This window comes from Cydia amplana, chromosome 23, assembly GCF_948474715.1.
Source record: "Cydia amplana chromosome 23, ilCydAmpl1.1, whole genome shotgun sequence".
Lineage (NCBI taxonomy): Eukaryota > Metazoa > Arthropoda > Insecta > Lepidoptera > Tortricidae > Cydia > Cydia amplana.
The window spans coordinates 3457857-3475622 of NC_086091.1; the positions used below are offsets into that span (position 1 = coordinate 3457857).

Sequence of the window (17766 nt, forward strand, 5' to 3'; positions counted from 1 at the left end):
AATAGTATCTTCAAGCTATCTTGGGCTGCTTCAAGGTATGATGCGGAGCCCTAGAATGAATTTACAGTTATACATATAAAAAAAAATTGCTACATTAATGTGAATTTATCATACTTACTTACCACTACTTTTTGCCTCGCTGTAGGTTATTCGGATAGAATAGAGGCATAAGAATCCTATACCTATGTATGTATAATTTATAATTGCCTTTGCTTATTTTAGTAAAATAAATACGCTAATTAATAAAAATGTCACAAAGGTGAACAGATAAATTTCCCTTCGACACAATACAACTTGCGAGGGTCTCAAAGTACCTACGAGGGTTAACAAAGTTTGCCCCCGAGTGAAACACAAAATGTTTCAACTTTCAGAACACCACACCAACCCGAAGAAAATATGAACTGTATAATATATGGTATAGATATCAAACAAAATCAAATCTAATCAAATCCAAATGAATGATATTAAATATTTATCATTCAAAATCATAATTTAAAAGTCAATTCTACCAGCAAACATAAGAATACAACTCAAAATTTGCATTTGATTACTTTGCCTCACATGTGATTGTGAATAAAATGCAACTTTGCTGTCCGTTTTTGAAAAATCAAGAGAGCCTTTACCAGATGGTGCACGTAGTGAAAAGATGACTTGGACGATGCTTGGAAGAAGTAATCACATTTTGTTGAAAAAAAGACATTTTAATAAAACAAAATGGATGGAAATTTTTGAAAAACTTTTTAATTACGCCAAATTAAAACTTTCCAGTGGACGTTGAAGTTTTTGAACTGGGGTCACATATACATTGACGCTAATTTAGCTATTAAAATTTATTCCTTTGTATGATATAAAATCAACTCTATTGTATTACATTACAGTCGGTTTTAATTTGAGAACATACGAAAGTGTATCGTGCTAACCGGTTTATTCAATGCGTCATGTGACGTCACCCGCATTGATCGGACGACACGACCGTCAACCGATGATTTCTAACAACATGGCGGACATGAAATCAGTTGTTGTGCATCAAGATTTGCACTTCGTGTGTTAATTTAAATAACAAAACATACAACTTTTTCACTAGTAAATTGTTTAAATCTATCTATGCCCTAGATGTAACAATAGAAAGTTGTGACTGTGGTTATTTCTTCGCCTCGGTGATGTGATTTTAGGTAAAACACTGTTGAATAACAATTTAAGCCGATGTAATTGCATTTCTTTGTCATATTGCAGCGCACGTTGCCTTTTATTAAATTAGGAGCAATCCTTTACTCGTTTATACTCATTGTGTTGCTTTTTTTCTAGATATCGGGGCGAATTGGTAAAGAGAAATTCTGGTCATTATTGTGGTCTTTCACTTGGTAACTGGTCAATAGTACTATGCCGCGGCGCGGGATAGAGGCCGTGCAGCCGCCGGAGCCCCCTAAAAAGAAACCTAAAGTTGTTTTAGAGCAGCTTTCTTTGTTATGCCCGAGCTTGGACGCTAGTTTTACCGATGACGAAGCCTTGCCGCCAGGTATTGTGTTTTCGGACATACAACAGAAGAAATGGCGCATTGGAAAGCCGATAGGTGAGTAATTAGCTCTAAATAGTCTTACCAACTTTCTTTTCCCTTATAATTGCTATTAATACTCAAAAATGAGATTTGAGTTATCAAATTACCTAAAATTGTATATAGGTAATCTAAATGTTATCAAAAATAACTATATATATAATGAGCGACTATTTAGTCATTTCATTTTCTCTCAAAGTTGGTTCCAAAGGTATACCTGCAGTGCTGGTTACTGGTTATCTATACAGAACAGTTAATCTATAAAGAGCAGTAAACTTTTGTGGAGTGACACTGAAACAGTAAGTAACTAGGTAAGTTACCTAATGTCACCATGTTGCACAATGTTACTCCAAAAATGTTAACTCCGGTGTGGATGCACCTTAATGGAAAAGGGAGTTTCTAGTGCTTGCCATACAAATTACAAATACTAAAGTAGTTTTAGTGATGACCAAAAATATAACAATTCTACTATAAATTGTTCTTGAATCTACTCTCTTCTTCCTTCAACATTGTCTTCGGTTGGTATTCCACCTGTCCAATATCTTGGTCCAATGTGCATTGCGTCTCACTCTCTCACTAAGCAAAATGCGAGATGCAAATACACATTGGACAAAGAAATTGGACATGCGGAATACCACACTAACCACGCTTAAATAAAACGTATAACTAGATATCTCCTACTGCTAAAAAAATTTTAACAATGGAAAATTTAACTGGATTTTTCATGAATCCTAATCTCCTGGTACCCAGATTACAGGTGTCGCCATGCTCCCGGTCATCAATTATTATTACAACTTCAAAACATTAATCTTATTTTTAATTTAGTTAAATGTAGGAAATCTTAAGGCCAATATAAAGGCAATAAAGTGTGATTACAATAATTACTTGAAATATTGGTTTATTGTGTGCCTAAAGTTGACCTTGAACACACATCTGTTAAATGACCTTGCTAAATGGGAAACTCATTTGTAGGAATGGATTGATAGCTGCAATTTTATTTATCTGGCACCCACACATGTAGCAAAATGGATTTGCTCAGACAATTGTTTTGAGTACAAATAAAGACTAATGGTTCTTAATGTTCTTATGTCATTGAAATAAGGTTTAGAATTAGTTTTTTTTATTATATCTGTATATTATATCCACGCTCTCTACGCTCCTTAAAGGTTGTGAGCTTTAGGAAGTGTAGTCTTTCTTCATAGGACATGTTTTTGAGTTTCTTCGGTTTTTTGGTGAAACTACATTGAACCTTCTCCAACATGTCAATATCCTTGATAAAATATATTGACATGTTGGAGAAGGTTCAACGTAGTTTCACCAAAAAACCGAAGAAACTCAAAAACATGTACTTTTGTTTGAAAATTGTAAAATTCTGTGATTGGAATATTGAACATAGGTGTGTAGTTTAGTCATTTCCAAACTTTCAAGATTCCTACCAAGGACAAACATAATATCAACCTAATCATTATAAATTTAGCAAAAAACGGACCATATTTACAAAACAGTTTAAAATGCCTTCATTGTGGAGAGGAGAGCTGAGGAGTGCTGTGTGCCGAAGGAACTTCTTGATTGGAAATATTTACCAAAGTAAACCGAAAACATATTCTCAAGAATGGCAAAACTTTATTTATCAACATTATCACCAGTCCCACAAAACGCGTGCCTTTAATATTTGAAGAATTCCCTCAATTTCTCCAGGCTCCCATTAGCAGATTTGGAAAGTTAACACCTAATAATAAAACAAAGAAAACATTAGCTAAAGATAACCCTAAGTAGTGAAGGCCTCTGCACCTCTGGGGTGCCTTATGACTATTGTAGGGATTGAATAATATATAGGTTATAGGTTATAGGTATTCGCGGGCTTGGTTTCCGCAACTCGGCGTCATATTATTGCGCCTATTTTGCGTGATGGGTTGGCGGCCTATTCCTGCCAACCCAGCTCTACCAGGAAGCCTAGCAGACCCTTGACGTTGCCGATGACTTCTGGGAGCGACCCCGGTGAGCCGAGGTGTTGTGCCCGGTATTCTGCCACCCCCGGGCATTCGAGAATGACGTGGGCGGCTGTCTCCTCTGCCTCCATGCACGCCCTGCAGAGGGGGCTATCTGTAACATGTAGGGTTAGTAGGTGTTTGTTAAATGAGGCGTGGCCGGTTATGGCCCCAGCTATAAGCCGGAGCTGTGGTCTCTTCAGCTGTCGCAGCCTCCGTGACAGATGTTACAACATATTATTCAATCCCTACAATAGTCATAAGGCACCCCAGAGGTGCAGAGGCCTTCACAAGCTCGCGTCTCACCATCCTATCTTCAGCGCTCATTGGTTGTGAACTGAAAGTAATGGTAACATTATCCGTTTCCCTCTTTCAATAGTATGTCTTCTGAATCATATGTATCTGTGTAATGTGTAATATTGTTTAACTGTTTTTATTCCAGGGCGTGGCAGCTTCGGTCGTATTTACCTAGCTTCCGACAACGTGGACAAAGAGGTCACTAAGCTGAACGCCAACTATGTGGTCAAGATAGAGCCGCACTCCAACGGCCCGCTGTTTGTGGAAGTGCATTGTCTCATTCGTACTTCACAAGTGGCAAAAAGTAAGGATATATTTAACGAATTCACTCAATTTGTAATCTAACGGTACTTGAAATATTCGTTTTTTGCCATCCCCACACATAGGCAAAACAATACACTCTTTCTTTTGGGCAGTCGTGTAATAAGGCCTTATTGGTATTACTCTGGTTTCCTCACGAAATTTTCCTTCACTGAAGTACCCATGGAGCCATGGGTAACCATCAAATAATATTTCATACAAAGTGTCAATTCAAGGACTGGTATGGTAACAGAGTGGTATAATTTGGGTCAAGTGTCAAACTATATCGTTAATCGCAACACATGCATATTCCTAATGTAAGAAAGATTTGTTGCCACTTTGGCTATCACTATTTGATTCTGACTGTTCCAGACAGTAGAATCTACTAATATACTATAGTAGTGTTTCTTATTCTGCAATAGTTGAATTTCTCCAGTAATAACGTTGTTGTTGTTGTTTCAGTAAAAGCATGGCGCCAACAAAACAAACAGAAACGCATTGGCATGCCAGTATACATTGCAAGTGGATCCTTCATAGACAAAAAGACTGGCATGAAATATAGGTTCCTTGTCCTACCTCGCTACGACATAGACTTGCACAAAATCATCGCTCGGACCAAAGTACTAGACTTGAAGAATGTTCTAGTACTCGCTCTGCAGATACTAGATGTGTTAGAGTACCTACACAATCAGGGATACACACATTCGGATATAAAAAGCTCGAATCTCATGCTCGGATTTGAGAGCGGCAAAATAAATAAGTTCCCTATGGCAAAAACTTCACAATCTTTCCAAAAAGAAACAAAAGAAGTAGCAGTGTTGTCAGGAAAACACAGGCGAGTTAAAAGTGGGAAGGCGAGAGCTTCAAACTATTATGATGATGAGGATTTTGTGATTAAAGACTCTAAAGGCTTAGATCTTAACAAAAGTTGTGATGAGAAAAGACTGGCCAGTGTTAAACAGTTAAGAAAAATTCTAAACGATAGAGACAGTAGGACTTTACATAGGCATCATGCTTTCAATCTCAGGCAGCTGTCTAGTTATGTCAACTATGAGGACATGACTAGCTCAGTTTGCTCCGATCAGTCGTACCAGAAGTTGCTTGATGATTTTGGCAATAAAACTCTCATCAGAACCACTGCAGAGTTCTATGAAGATGCGAAAAGGAAGAAAACTGATACAGCTAATGATGACGAAATACATAAAGAAGCAATTCTTTCACAGTCAAATAGACAGATTTATCTGCTTGACTATGGTTTGGCTTCAAAGTTCCTAGATTCCGAAGGCAAGCATAAAGATTTTGGCATGGACGCGAGGAAAGCTCATGATGGAACATTAGAATACAGCTCCAGGGATTCTCATATCGGAGCTCATTCTAGAAGGTCGGACCTTGAGACCCTCGGCTACAACCTGATCGACTGGCTAACAGGATCCTTGCCTTGGAAGACTACGGAAGTTCTCTCTGAACCTGATTTAGTCCATGCCTTGAAGAAAAACTACATGAGTGATATAAAGTCCTTCTTAAAAACCAGCTTTAAAACCGAGTATTATCCCCAGTTCATGGAGAAATACTTGGAATACGTCACCAGCTTAGAATTTACAGAGAAGCCAGACTATGATCACTGCAGACGCCTATTCAAGAGTGAATTGATGAAGAACGCTGATAAGGAAGTGTCTTTGAAGCTAGCTGAACCTCAAAATTCACCAATGGGCCGAAAATTGTGCTGTTCAAGAAGATTTGGCAGGAAGAATACTCCAACAGACTTTTTATCTAGAAACGGGATCAAGAAAAGCTATGAAAGAGAGAATGTGTGCTCACTTGAGAATGACCTGAAGTTGGAATTGTTGAAGCAAACCATCAATATATCCAGTGAGGGAATAAGAAAGCCATGCACTTCCAGAAACTTCTTTGTCTCCGATGCGGATTTGATCGCTCGTCTCAAAAAGTCGCTCATGCCTCATGACATTTTGGGCAAAAAGTTGTCCCCGAAAAACTTACGATCAAAAAAGAAAGTGCAGAAACGCAGAGGCAATAGAACGCACAGAAGTAGCATTGGGAAGTTTGGGAATTTCATGGGTTCCGCTAAACAGTTTACTTGGGCGGAAATATTAGCTCAAAATCCAGAGGATATTATTCGTAAGGAGCGCAACGCAGCCAACAGTGATGAAGATGATGAGGATACCTGTAAATACAGGATCAGGAAACTGTCAGATGTATCATCAGAAGGTAGCGACTCTCTCCAGTCCCCGCTGATGCAAAAAGACTACTTGCAAGGCGTGAAATGGACACCCGCTATGAAAGAAGTCTTAGCTAACTTTAAGAAAAGGCTTGCAGGTAAAGCTAAAGACACCGAAGATATACCGAAAGAACTACAAGGATATACTCCAGTGATGGTTAAAATTCATAGGATTAAGGAAAAAAGGGAAGCGAAAGAGATGGAAGCTGTGAAACAAGTCGAAGAGATGCCTTCGGAGCCAGTTACAAGAACTACCAGGTCTATGAGAAAGAATGTAGGAAAACCGAAGACTGAAGTTAAGACTAGAAGGAATAAAAGTGGTGTGGATAGTGTTAAGATAAAGGAAGTTAAAGTGGCTATTGAGAAGTTGGATGTGAAGAAGATTGAGCCAAAAACGAAGTCGAAGGCTAAGAAAAAGGAAGTTAAGATTGTTGAGCGCCCAAAGTCTCCTGCGAGTAAAATCAAAAGTAAGTACTTTTGATTTTTTTGAGGTATATCTGCAACATCCACACATCCTGTCTGTGTCTGTATCAGTCTAAAAGTGGTAACATACTATCGCACCGCACCGCGACCTTGATGCGCCAAACCCATAAATGAGAGCGAGAAAAAGATATCTCTTTTAGTGTGCGATAGTGTGTTACCACTCTAAAGTAAGGTGTAATAAGCCCATAAAGGTCATCTAACATCCAAAGAATTAAATTAAAAATCTGGCATCTTGAGGCCCATAACCACAGTACTTTAGTGTTGTCAAAAAACCGGTAACAAATTTTTTTTTTCAGGGTCATCACCAAGTAGATCAACTAAATCTTCAAGAACCAGAGACACCTCCGTTCCTAACAACAGACGCCGCCTCCGTAGCAGCAAGCGGAGCGCCTGACGCTGCGACTGTTGTCAAGCAGACTCCATTCAACCGCCTTAAAATAGAATAATCATCATATTTAATATAAATAATAGGAATACACGCGTAAATGCAAAATATTGAAGCCCTAAATTGGATAGTGCACGTCAAATACTAGCTCTCGATAATCGTATAATGCCCGTACATTATAATGCCGTGTCGTTATCATGCCATACACTTTTACTCCAATGAAGGCGTAATAAGAGTGAAAAAGATGCCCGCAATTTGCGAACTTCGATTTTCGCGACTATAGCCCAGAACTCTAACCATCAGATGTGCGGATAATAATATGTTGCACTAGTTTACGCGTCTTTAATATTCCATTATTTACGTCTGCTCTGCTAAGTACGTACCTACACAATTTTTGGCCCTCTACAGATAAAAAGGTATCAACATAACCTATTAAATCATTTTTGGGTTATAAAAACACAATATTTGCAATATTTTTTGTTGTTCTTTTTTTTTCATTAATTTTCAATGTGACTTCTCATTTATCGACTTCCGGTTATAAAATGTATTAATTGATGTTGATTGATTTCTTATATGGGGCTATAGAGATTTCTTTTTTTTTCATTAATTTTCAATGTGACTTCTCATTTATCGACTTCCGGTTATAAAATGTATTATAGGTGAACCAGGATCTATTGAGGGTGCGCCATATTGCGGAATTTCACTGGAACTAATTTTTTCATACTACACTGAATTGTCACCCTATACATGAGAATAACAGCGCCCTCTTGACAATTATATATTACTGGTCAGGCTATAATTGATGTTGATGGATTTCTTATATGGGGCTATAGAGATTTGTCTCTTATTACCTATGTACATGTATATACAACTTATCAGTGCTGACTCTAAAATAATCAATTGTTTTGGACAAACTTGCCTATTTGACTTTCCAGCTTGGAGGATACAACTAAACGGAGTAGCCATTAACAGGCTTTCCCCTCTGTCGAAAATAGGCGGCCAACGGTCATACACAATGTATGGACTGACGTTTATCTGACATGGCTATTTTTACGTTACGCATACATTTGACGTTCCCCTCCCCCGCAAAAATCGGCAGACTGTTTTGTACAGAAAATTACAGACATGGCGTCTCCGTTTGATTATATCCTCCAAGCTTTCCAGATATTAGTGGACCTTTCGATTTTATATATATTGCTGTTCGTTTGTAAGATGTCTGTGATTGTTTTCTATTACTTCAATATTCGCGTCTAAAAATGTTAACTTGAGCCGTAGATTTATTCAACTTGTGCATTAAGTATAATTTCGTGTATGTTTTCAAGCTTTTGTAATTTCTTGTAGAAGTATAATGATTTTGTTAAATAAGAAATTTGTATTTTATTAACACCCATCTTCTCTGATATATACCTAGTCTGCAAAGTGAATCACAATAATGCAATTTCTAGAGTCGAAATTTCGAGGTCGCTTTTTGGAGTTTTTGGTAGGCTGAGCCGAGACCCTGGTTGTAGGGATTCATACATATATAAAAGCGCTCATAGAGTCTGGCTAATGAAAGTTGAGCCTGAGATAACGCGGGAATTTCAATAGAAACCGCACCTGGCAATAAAATTATGAAATTAAATGACGGCTTGAAACTGACAGCTTATTTGATAGGAAAAAAAGTTGCCATATAAAAAGTTTTAAATAAATCTCAGGCTCAACTTTCATTAGCCAGACTCTATTTTAACTGGATCTGGCATGAGGGGTGGGGGAAATGACCGAACGGGATAGTCTTATGTATCTTTCAGTAGGAGTAGCAGCGAAAGCTCTATTATTATTTGTCCTTGTCACAGTCTCACATTTTCTTATAGAAGGTAGATCCTATAAAAGTGGTCTACGCGTGCCTCCGTGAGGGACAAAACATACGCAATGCGACGCTATAATTGGTCGAATTTATTTGTTGCCCACCATAATCCATACTAATTTATAGTGGGGAATAAAAAAAAAGTGAGACTGTGACAAGGACAACCAATAATAGCGCTTTCGCTGCTACTCCTACTGAAAGATACATAAGACTATCCCGTTCTGTCAGTTATCCCCACCACTCATGCCCTATCCAGTTAAAATACTAGATTCATGCATTTTCTTTTATTCCCCACCATAAAATAGTATGGATTATGGTGGGCAACAAATAAATTCGATCAATCATAGTGTCGCATTGCCTATGTTTTGTCCCTCACGGAGGCACGCGTATACCACTTTTATAGGATCCTACCTTCTATGATTTTGCCAGGATATTTTATTGGCGGCCGTGTAGAAGCGGCTTAAAGTATTCCTAGATTTTTTTAAGAAGTAACAGGTATTTTTACTTAGAAATACTTTTATTTTACCGGTAAAAAGAAGTCATAAGAGTACATCACTATAATTTTTGACAGTGACAGTTCATGACAAATTAGGATGACATGACAGTTGCACAATCACTTTGCGAAAGCGATGTTTTGATTGAACTTTGATTTGTAAATTATGTGCCTAATTAACTTGTCCATTACAGTGTTAGTGACAAGCCACTTAGATACTCCCAACCCAATTTGTTTATACAATAATTTGAATAATTGGGTGTAATTCATGACATAACCTTAAAGCTAGAAACATCAACATCCTGTTATAATTTTATTTAAGTTACATACAATAATTGGTGTCGGAAGCTATTGAAAATGGAAAACGAAGCGAAAACCGTTATACGTGTCGGTTCAAGAAAAAGCGAGGTAAGTTTGATTTAACTAGACGTTTAACCCTACAAATAGAAACCTACGATGATCCTTCTTGCAAAGATGATTTACCCAAACATGTATAGCAGACTAAGGTAGGTACTTAATGTGTTAATGTTATGTTCTATGTATCTATATAAAAAACTAAGTAAGTGTGAGAAACTTACTTAGTTTTTTATTATGCATAAATGTATACCTACTGTATATATATGTAACGTCATTATACAAAAGTAAAATTTAGGTAAGTACATTACATGCTAACATTTTCCTATTTTTGTTTTAGCTGGCACTTATACAAACAAACTTTGTAATAGACAGCTTGAAGAAATTACATCCCGAGAAAGAGTTTACTATTGGTAAGTTGGTATTTTACATATTATATTAGTTAGAATTTGTTTAGTTCATACTTAATTTTAAAGTATTTTGGATAATTTAGAAATATTGAATTTACTTATATATCGTTTTTTTTTATTCGTAATAAAAATATTGAATTGAATAGGTTTCACTTAACTGTGCACCTTATAGCGCGACTTAAGTCGTGTTCCTGACAAAATTTATGGGATCTGACATTGACCGTCAGTTTTGTAATGATTGCTAACTGGCCGTTAAAGGTGCCCAGTTAAGTGAAACGCCCAGGTGCGTTAGTTTTCGTCCACTTAACGTTTGATTATAAACCTACATTGTTATTTGCTGTACAAATTTGAACATATCAATTTGATTATCTTTAGATTTAGCAAAATGTAATTTTATTTTATGTACTCCTGACTTGTAATTAGCTTTATCAATAAAATATGAATATGAATATGAATTTAATGAATTTAATCTAATTCAAAACGAAATATATTATTTGCTAATCCGTCAAGTGGACGAAAACTAGAGCATGGAGGGAAACTAGCGCAATGACCCTATTACTGTGTGGACTCTGTCAAATAGTATGTAAAAGATATCAGCAGATGCCGTATCTTACGGTATTTACCGATATATTGTCACTCCGTCTGTGATGGGCTTTATAAATAAAGCAATGCAAAACATGAGGTCATTTGGGAAGTTTTTGGGAACAACTTTGACTTTCTCCTTTATTTACAGTAACCATGACAACGCTAGGAGACCGTATATTAGACGTGTCCCTGCCGAAGATCGGAGAGAAGTCCCTCTTCACCAAAGACCTGGAGGATGCCCTGAGGAATGACACGGTGGACTTTGTGGTGCACTCGTTGAAGGATCTGCCCACATCTCTGCCGGAGGGGTTGGCTATTGGAGCGGTGTTTGAAAGGTAACTTATTAGTTACTTAAACAGGACTTAACAAATGCCCAAGATATACTTGTAAGTTTTACTTACGTAAGTAGGGACACAGCTATACTACTTATTATTAAATTGTACAACGGGACTTAATCGCGTATCTAAGTTTTAAGATTTACCTCCGACGTTTCGAGGACGGCGTTGTCCCCGTGGTCTCGGAGAAGACTGGCTTAACTTGACATCAGCATCTTCTAACCGCGCGAGTTTTTCGAACTACCCGCACTTGGTCTAAAAATTGGTCTTGGTCTAAAAACAGGTCTTGGTCTAAAAATCGGTCTTGGTCTAAAAATCGGTCTTGGTCTAATGTGTAAAATTCGTGAAAGTTTAAATCAGAGCTATACTACTCTAGAGAAATATCTGCTTTTTTTCCGATATAATAAAGTTTTTTTAAACAATACAATGATGGTGGCAAACAGAAATACGGTCCAATGATAAGTGGTAACCGTAGCCCATGGATTACTGTGACGTCAGCAACGGTGATGTTTTATAATTGTCGCACCTGTCACCGTGGTGAAATAGGGGCCAGTTAGCAGTTAGGACAATTGTGACCTATTGTGGTGTACGTATTATTCCATTAATATTTCTTTTTGAATGTTTTAGGGAAGATCCTAGAGATGCTTTAGTTCTCAGGGAAGACCTGAAAGAGCACTCGTTGGAGACCCTGCCAGAAGGTTCCGTCATTGGTGAGTTGCAATTATGAAATTTACAGTATTTGAGAAATTTTAACTAAATATTTTATCAAAGATGTATTTATGGTTCAAGATCATATTCCCGTTTCTCCTATAATCTGTATGTATTTCGTTGTTACTCTTTAAGTCAACTACAGCAAAGTCAACAACTCAACACAATGTGACATAAACATAAACGATACTTAAATAATATGAGTTGCAAACTTTGTTTATTTACCAAACTATGTTTATTTAATCAGATAAACACTGATTAAAAAAACACTAGACTAGGGTTAGCACTGATTGACTAGCACGTTATCTTTTCGCGGATTAGCAAAGTAATATTTTGGTTTTAATTAATCAGATTAAAAAAAAAATATGCTCATTTTTGTATTCTCATCATTCTTATTATAGAAAAGTTTGCAAAATTTCGTTCTGATCCTATACACATTTCTTTTTTTCTAGCCTATGGTATGTATAGTTTGCCCCCGAGACCTTGACCTTGAAGAAAAACTAGTTAATCTGTCAGCTCCCACGACTCATATATGAGCCAGAACGCTTATGGTGACGTCATATCGTGGGATTCGACAGGTTTATAACCATGTACTTATTTCTCTGAAGGCACGTCATCTCTCCGCCGCACGGCGCAGCTCCGCGGGAAACACCCACAATTGTGCGTCCGCGACGTCCGCGGGAACCTTAACACTCGTCTACGGAAACTGGACGAAAACGGCGAATACTCGGCGCTATTGCTGGCCGCCGCTGGACTGCAACGGATGGGGTGGAGTAACCGAATATCTAAGGTAAGACTAATAATAGGGATGATGACACATGTTGAATTTTATAACAAAATCTAGTAAAATATATAGCAAACGAGCAATTTATCACAATAATGTGGATATTAAAATAAAATATTGAAAAATTACAAAATTACAGGACCTAAGTTTCAAAATTTAAGTTTTTTTTAACTTCCAAAAACGATAAAAGTAAGGGTACCATTCGATTCCTTACATTTCATCCAAAAAAATATTGTATAGCAACTATATACATAAACGCAATATTTCACCGACAAAAACGCAATTTTCTTGTTTTGTCCATACTACAAGATGGGCGATGACGTCACGGCCTCTGGCCGTTTTGTATAGGGCGTTTCGCGAGTGAAGTGCGACTGTCGGACTTTGACTACAATTTCTGACTTTTGTGTTACTTTAATGCAATGGGTCCCATATAGACATTTGATCCTAAAAACAAACCCGATCGATTGATACCATAAAAAAAATTAGTCATGTAGCCTATTAAACTGTCTTTAACCTTATCGACGCCGTGTCAAACCCAAAAGCAGTCACGCTGACGCCATGTCACCGAAGTGTCAAAACTGAAATTGAACTTTATGCATATGCACGTAGGTCTATGTTGCTCTGTTATATGTGACCGATGAATCGGTCTTTGGCGTTGAACCTACGGTGCGGATATATCGGTCATTGGCGTCCAAAAGGTTAATAATGGTAATACTTGTAAAACTGGACGAAAGTAGATAACACACGGCTTTGTTGTTTGTGGCCGCTGGGCTGTAACGGATGGACTGGACGAATGTGGGGAATATTTGGCTTTACTGCTCACTGCCACGACTGAAACTTACAGCTGTGGCGTAACTTAATATCTAGGGTTATAATACTCGATCGTGATACTGATCGCGAAAATGGCTAATACTCAGCCTTGTTGGCTGCAACGGATGGGATGGCTATTCATTAAACTGTCTATAGTAATGCTTGACGAAACTCAACTGGACGAAAGTGGCTAATAATGGTAATACTCGTAAAACTGGACGAAAGTAGCGAACTTAGGCGTAGGCTAGTAGTAGGTTTGGATTTGAGGTAAATACCTATTTATTAATATCTGTCCCTAACTTACTAATAACACTCGCTCGCAACACTGGACGAAAATGAGGAAACGAGGTATAAAATTAAGAAATGCTCAAGTCTGGTCAATAATAAAACTAAACATGCTTTAAATGCTAGAAAACGTGCGCAGATGTTGAGTTGTGTATGTATTTAGTGTGGCTTATTTTCACATTTACATATATTTATAGTTAAATGCTCATTCGAGTAAGTATTAAATGTTTATTGAAAAAACAAATGCTTGAACATGGTTCGCAGAAACAGCAACATCATCGTGAGATTACGGACTCTTATCACTAGACTGATATTGTTGATAAGATCCGATAAACGAAATCGAAGTTAAAAAGGCATGGGAAAATACCGTGACTGGGTCAGTGCGATAACAGTATACAGTTTTATAGTGTTCGAGGACCTAACATCATTTTGATTTTAGTAACTTACTTTTTTTTGGTGAAATTCTGGGATTTTTTCTAAAAATTATAAACTGAAATAGATGTCATACTTATATTAAAGAAAAAGTGACTAAGCCCTGACTAAGTGGCGAAGGCCGGATTCGAACCGGCGTCTTTAGCAATCCGGGCTAACGCCTTGAACCCCTTGGCCACCCCGCCACGGTGGAACCCGTCCCAATTTCTCGTCTATATGCCATCTTACTAAGACTAGGCGTCTTTGACCAACTCTAAGGGCAAGCAATATGCGCTTGCACCTCCTATACGAATTCCTTACGGAATTACGATATAGCGAGAGAGACTGGTGCTGCCAACTATACACAACTTTGGGAACAAATCAAATTATTTTATTAAAAATTCCTAGATTTAGATAAACAAGAATACCTCATCTATCACGCCCTTAAAGCTTTGCACCTACCAAACACCCTCTATACTTATCTTCATCGATAGGTACCATTCTATACGCGGTGCACGGTGTTTAATCCAGATAGTTCGGGTAGTATAGTTAGTACCTACTTGTCTTTAATTTTTAAACTGAGCTCATCCCAAGAATCTATTAAAACCCGCAATAAAGAACCTCCTCCTTTTTTTGAAGGCGGTTAAAAAAGAAGTAATCGGTATAAAAAGGGTCGAAATTATCATGTTTATCAATTATCAACTCTATGACTTTAGCCAGTAGATTCATAATGAACAATCATATGTCGATGAACTAAATGGGTTATTCCCATTAGTCACCGTTTCTTATTCTTATTATACCACCAAGTTGTTACCAGTGGTAACTACTGGGAATTTTTTTCCCACCTTTTACCACTGGTAACTACTGGGAAAAATAATTCCCAGTAGTTACCACCAACTCGGTTTAGTGGTAACTACTGGGAAAAATTATTCCCAGTAGTTACCACCAACATTTTGTTAGAGTTAAATACTAATAAAAACAGTATAAATAGTATAGTATAGATATTGTGTGATTTTGAATTACCTAATAAAATCACTTGAGAAATAATCTGAATGGATTATTACATTTATCCTTACATATATTATAGTTTTTGTACTAGTACCGGTTAAACTGTTTCTGTGTTAATTTTGGTCACTTTTAAGGCAGTTTACTAAAACACTAATCGACTTATAATTATTTATTAAATCACTCTATATTTATACTATACTATTTATACTGTTTTATTAGTATTTAACTCTAACAAAATTTTGGTGGTAACTACTGGGAATAAAAATTCCCAGTAGTTACCACTAAACCGAGTTGGTGGTAACTACTGGGAATAATTTTTCCCAGTAGTTACCAGTGGTAAAAGGTGGGAAAAAATTCCCAGTAGTTACCACTGGTAACAACTTGGTGGTAACTAGTGGGAATAACCCAATAGTTTTCTTTTTCAGATCCTACCGTGCGCAGAAATGAAATACGCGGTAGGGCAGGGCGCGTTAGCAGTGGAGTGTCGCGCCGACAACGACGCCATTTTGTCGTTGCTGGCGCCCTTCAACCACGCTGAGACATACTGCAGGATTCTGGCGGAGAGAAGCTTTCTCAAGACACTCGGTAAGTCCCGAAATTACGGAAAAAATTATGGGCCTGCCTATTATGGAACGAGTTGCGTACATACTAAGGGGCTATTCATAAATTACGTAATTTCAAATTAGGGGGGGGAGTCTGGACATCGGATGATGGTAGCATGACGTAGGAGGAAACGTGGGTCATTCGAAGCATGATTTTTGAATGATTTTAGGGGGGGGGGGGATGGTCAAAAATAGATGACGTAATTTATGAACAGCCCCTAATAAGGATGCGTGTATCCTTTGGATTTGGTTTTAGTTGGAAGCTCAGAATGCTATGTCAGATGGCAGTATCTAAAACAAATTGCGCATCTTCTGCGCGCCAAACTCTGTGCCAATTCAATCTATTAGGTTGTCGAATGACCCCTAGGCAAAGGGCCTTTGCCGGCTAAAAAGCCAAACACACCGCAACATTAGTACATGGTATTTGACTACCAGTCAAATCAGTTTCTTTTTTCGAACCGTCAAAACGATTTTGCAACATTGGAATTTATATGATACACTAGCATGTGACGTCACTCTCAAATAACCTACTCTTTAGTTTTATACGGGTTTTAAAATAAAAATTGTGCCTAAAAATAACTGCTGTCTACGTTTCTCTATTAATCTTCTGGTGCTTTATTTCATTTATGCTGTAATAGTTATTTTCGATACAAGTGCGAAAAAGAGGAAATTCGAAACGAGTGGCGATAAATTAAAACACGACCGAAGGGAGTGTTTTAAATCGACACGAGTTGCGAATTACCTATTCGCACGTGTACACAGTACATATGGCACTTTAAAGTTTCGGCATCGCACGAAAAGTGCTATTTTACGCACTAGTGCTGTATATGTACTGTAAAATAATTTATTTCAAATACAGTCAAGTACCCTATATACTATACTAATGACGATAATCTGTTTCCAGGTGGAGGCTGCAGCGCGCCCGTCGGCGTATCCACAAGACTGAAGCCATTCGACACACAATTCAAGCTAAGCATATCCGGAGCAGTGTGGAGCCTCGACGGCGCAACCACCATAGAAAATTCCCTCGAACAAACCTTCCCACAGATAAGAAAAACGGTCAAGCACAAACTCAGCCCGGACGAATCCGAAAAAACCGGTAAAAAACTCAAAACGGATGTCAGTGACAACCCTAGTCATCCTGAAGAAAACAGAAGAATAACGGAAATGGCGGGAAATTTGAATTGCGAAGACACTAGAAGTTTAGAGGAGATACTGGCTTTAAAAACGCCTAAGATTTTTTGCGGTTTAATAGAAAACTCAAACATGCCTATAGATGTTATAGAGAAATGTGATGATTTGGGTAAGGATTTGGCTGAATCTCTTATTGCTAAAGGCGCGTTAGAAGTTATGAAGGTGACGCAGGATCTTATTAGAAGCTCTACTGTTGTGAAGTCCTGATTTTTGTTTTTTTTTTTTAAGTGGTCTATTTAGTATAGCAGATTTACATGGGTTATTTTATTACTACATCGGAAAACGAATTATAGCTGGTCAACCAAATCTTGACAGTAAAAAAAGGCGCAAAATTCAAATTTTCTATGGGACGATATCCCTTCGCGCTTACATTTTTCAAATTTGCCGCCTTTTTCTACTGTCAAGATCTGGTTGACCAAGTATATATGTGATATAGAACCCTATGTACATGTACTAAGGTCGCGATTACACTGCCAGATTTATGACAATCACCGACCATAAATTGTGTTTAGAAAAAAGTATGGCCTGTTGAGTAGGTATTATGTTCGAAAGTCAAGTTTCTGTATTTTTTATCTTTGTTACTCCATTGCAATATTCAGAGACGGAGTTACAAAAGCTTCGAATTTCGATGTTAACTTGATACTGAAATCATAAAGGCGTTATGCTTTGAAATATTTTTTTTTATATTTATTTGTTGGCTTAC

At 37.5% G+C, this 17766-nt stretch overlaps 2 protein-coding genes and 1 non-coding gene across 4 annotated transcripts; 2 read left to right on the forward strand and 1 right to left on the reverse strand.

Annotated features, from left to right (window-relative positions):
- Nucleotides 1–966: 966 nt before the first annotated feature.
- LOC134658727 (uncharacterized) lies at nt 967–7314 on the forward strand. Of its 2 annotated transcripts, none has more exons than XM_063514376.1 (5): nt 967–1083; nt 1306–1570; nt 3983–4141; nt 4600–6840; nt 7153–7314. In XM_063514376.1, the coding sequence occupies exons 2-5, from the start codon at nt 1381–1383 to the stop codon at nt 7248–7250; spliced, it is 2688 nt and encodes an 895-aa protein (XP_063370446.1). In that variant the 5' UTR covers nt 967–1083; nt 1306–1380; the 3' UTR covers nt 7251–7314. The 2 variants fall into 2 exon arrangements, with proteins under 2 accessions (XP_063370446.1, XP_063370447.1); XM_063514377.1 differs by having other exon boundaries at nt 987–1172.
- A 2362-nt stretch (nt 7315–9676) lies between these two features.
- On the forward strand, nt 9677–17308 carry LOC134658820 (porphobilinogen deaminase). Its single transcript, XM_063514483.1, has 7 exons — nt 9677–9985; nt 10272–10344; nt 11075–11261; nt 11889–11971; nt 12578–12759; nt 15693–15852; nt 16774–17308. Exons 1-7 carry the CDS (start codon nt 9935–9937, stop codon nt 17268–17270), a joined length of 1233 nt encoding a protein of 410 aa, XP_063370553.1. The 5' UTR covers nt 9677–9934; the 3' UTR covers nt 17271–17308.
- Trnas-gga (transfer RNA serine (anticodon GGA)) lies at nt 14393–14465 on the reverse strand. The gene has a single exon. It is a non-coding gene; the product is annotated as a tRNA-Ser (tRNA).
- Nucleotides 17309–17766: the final 458 nt, after the last annotated feature.

Coding starts and splice junctions, on each gene's coding strand:
- LOC134658727 (XM_063514376.1), top strand. CDS start 1,381: ATGCCGCGGCGCGGGATAGAGGCCGTGCAGCCGCCGGAGCCCCCTAAA. Junction 1,571..3,982: donor GCGCATTGGAAAGCCGATAG/GTGAGTAATTAG, acceptor TTTTTATTCCAG/GGCGTGGCAGCTTCGGTCGT. Junction 6,841..7,152: donor TCCTGCGAGTAAAATCAAAA/GTAAGTACTTTT, acceptor TTTTTTTTTCAG/GGTCATCACCAAGTAGATCA.
- LOC134658820 (XM_063514483.1), top strand. CDS start 9,935: ATGGAAAACGAAGCGAAAACCGTTATACGTGTCGGTTCAAGAAAAAGC. Junction 9,986..10,271: donor TCGGTTCAAGAAAAAGCGAG/GTAAGTTTGATT, acceptor TTTTTGTTTTAG/CTGGCACTTATACAAACAAA. Junction 15,853..16,773: donor AAGCTTTCTCAAGACACTCG/GTAAGTCCCGAA, acceptor ATCTGTTTCCAG/GTGGAGGCTGCAGCGCGCCC.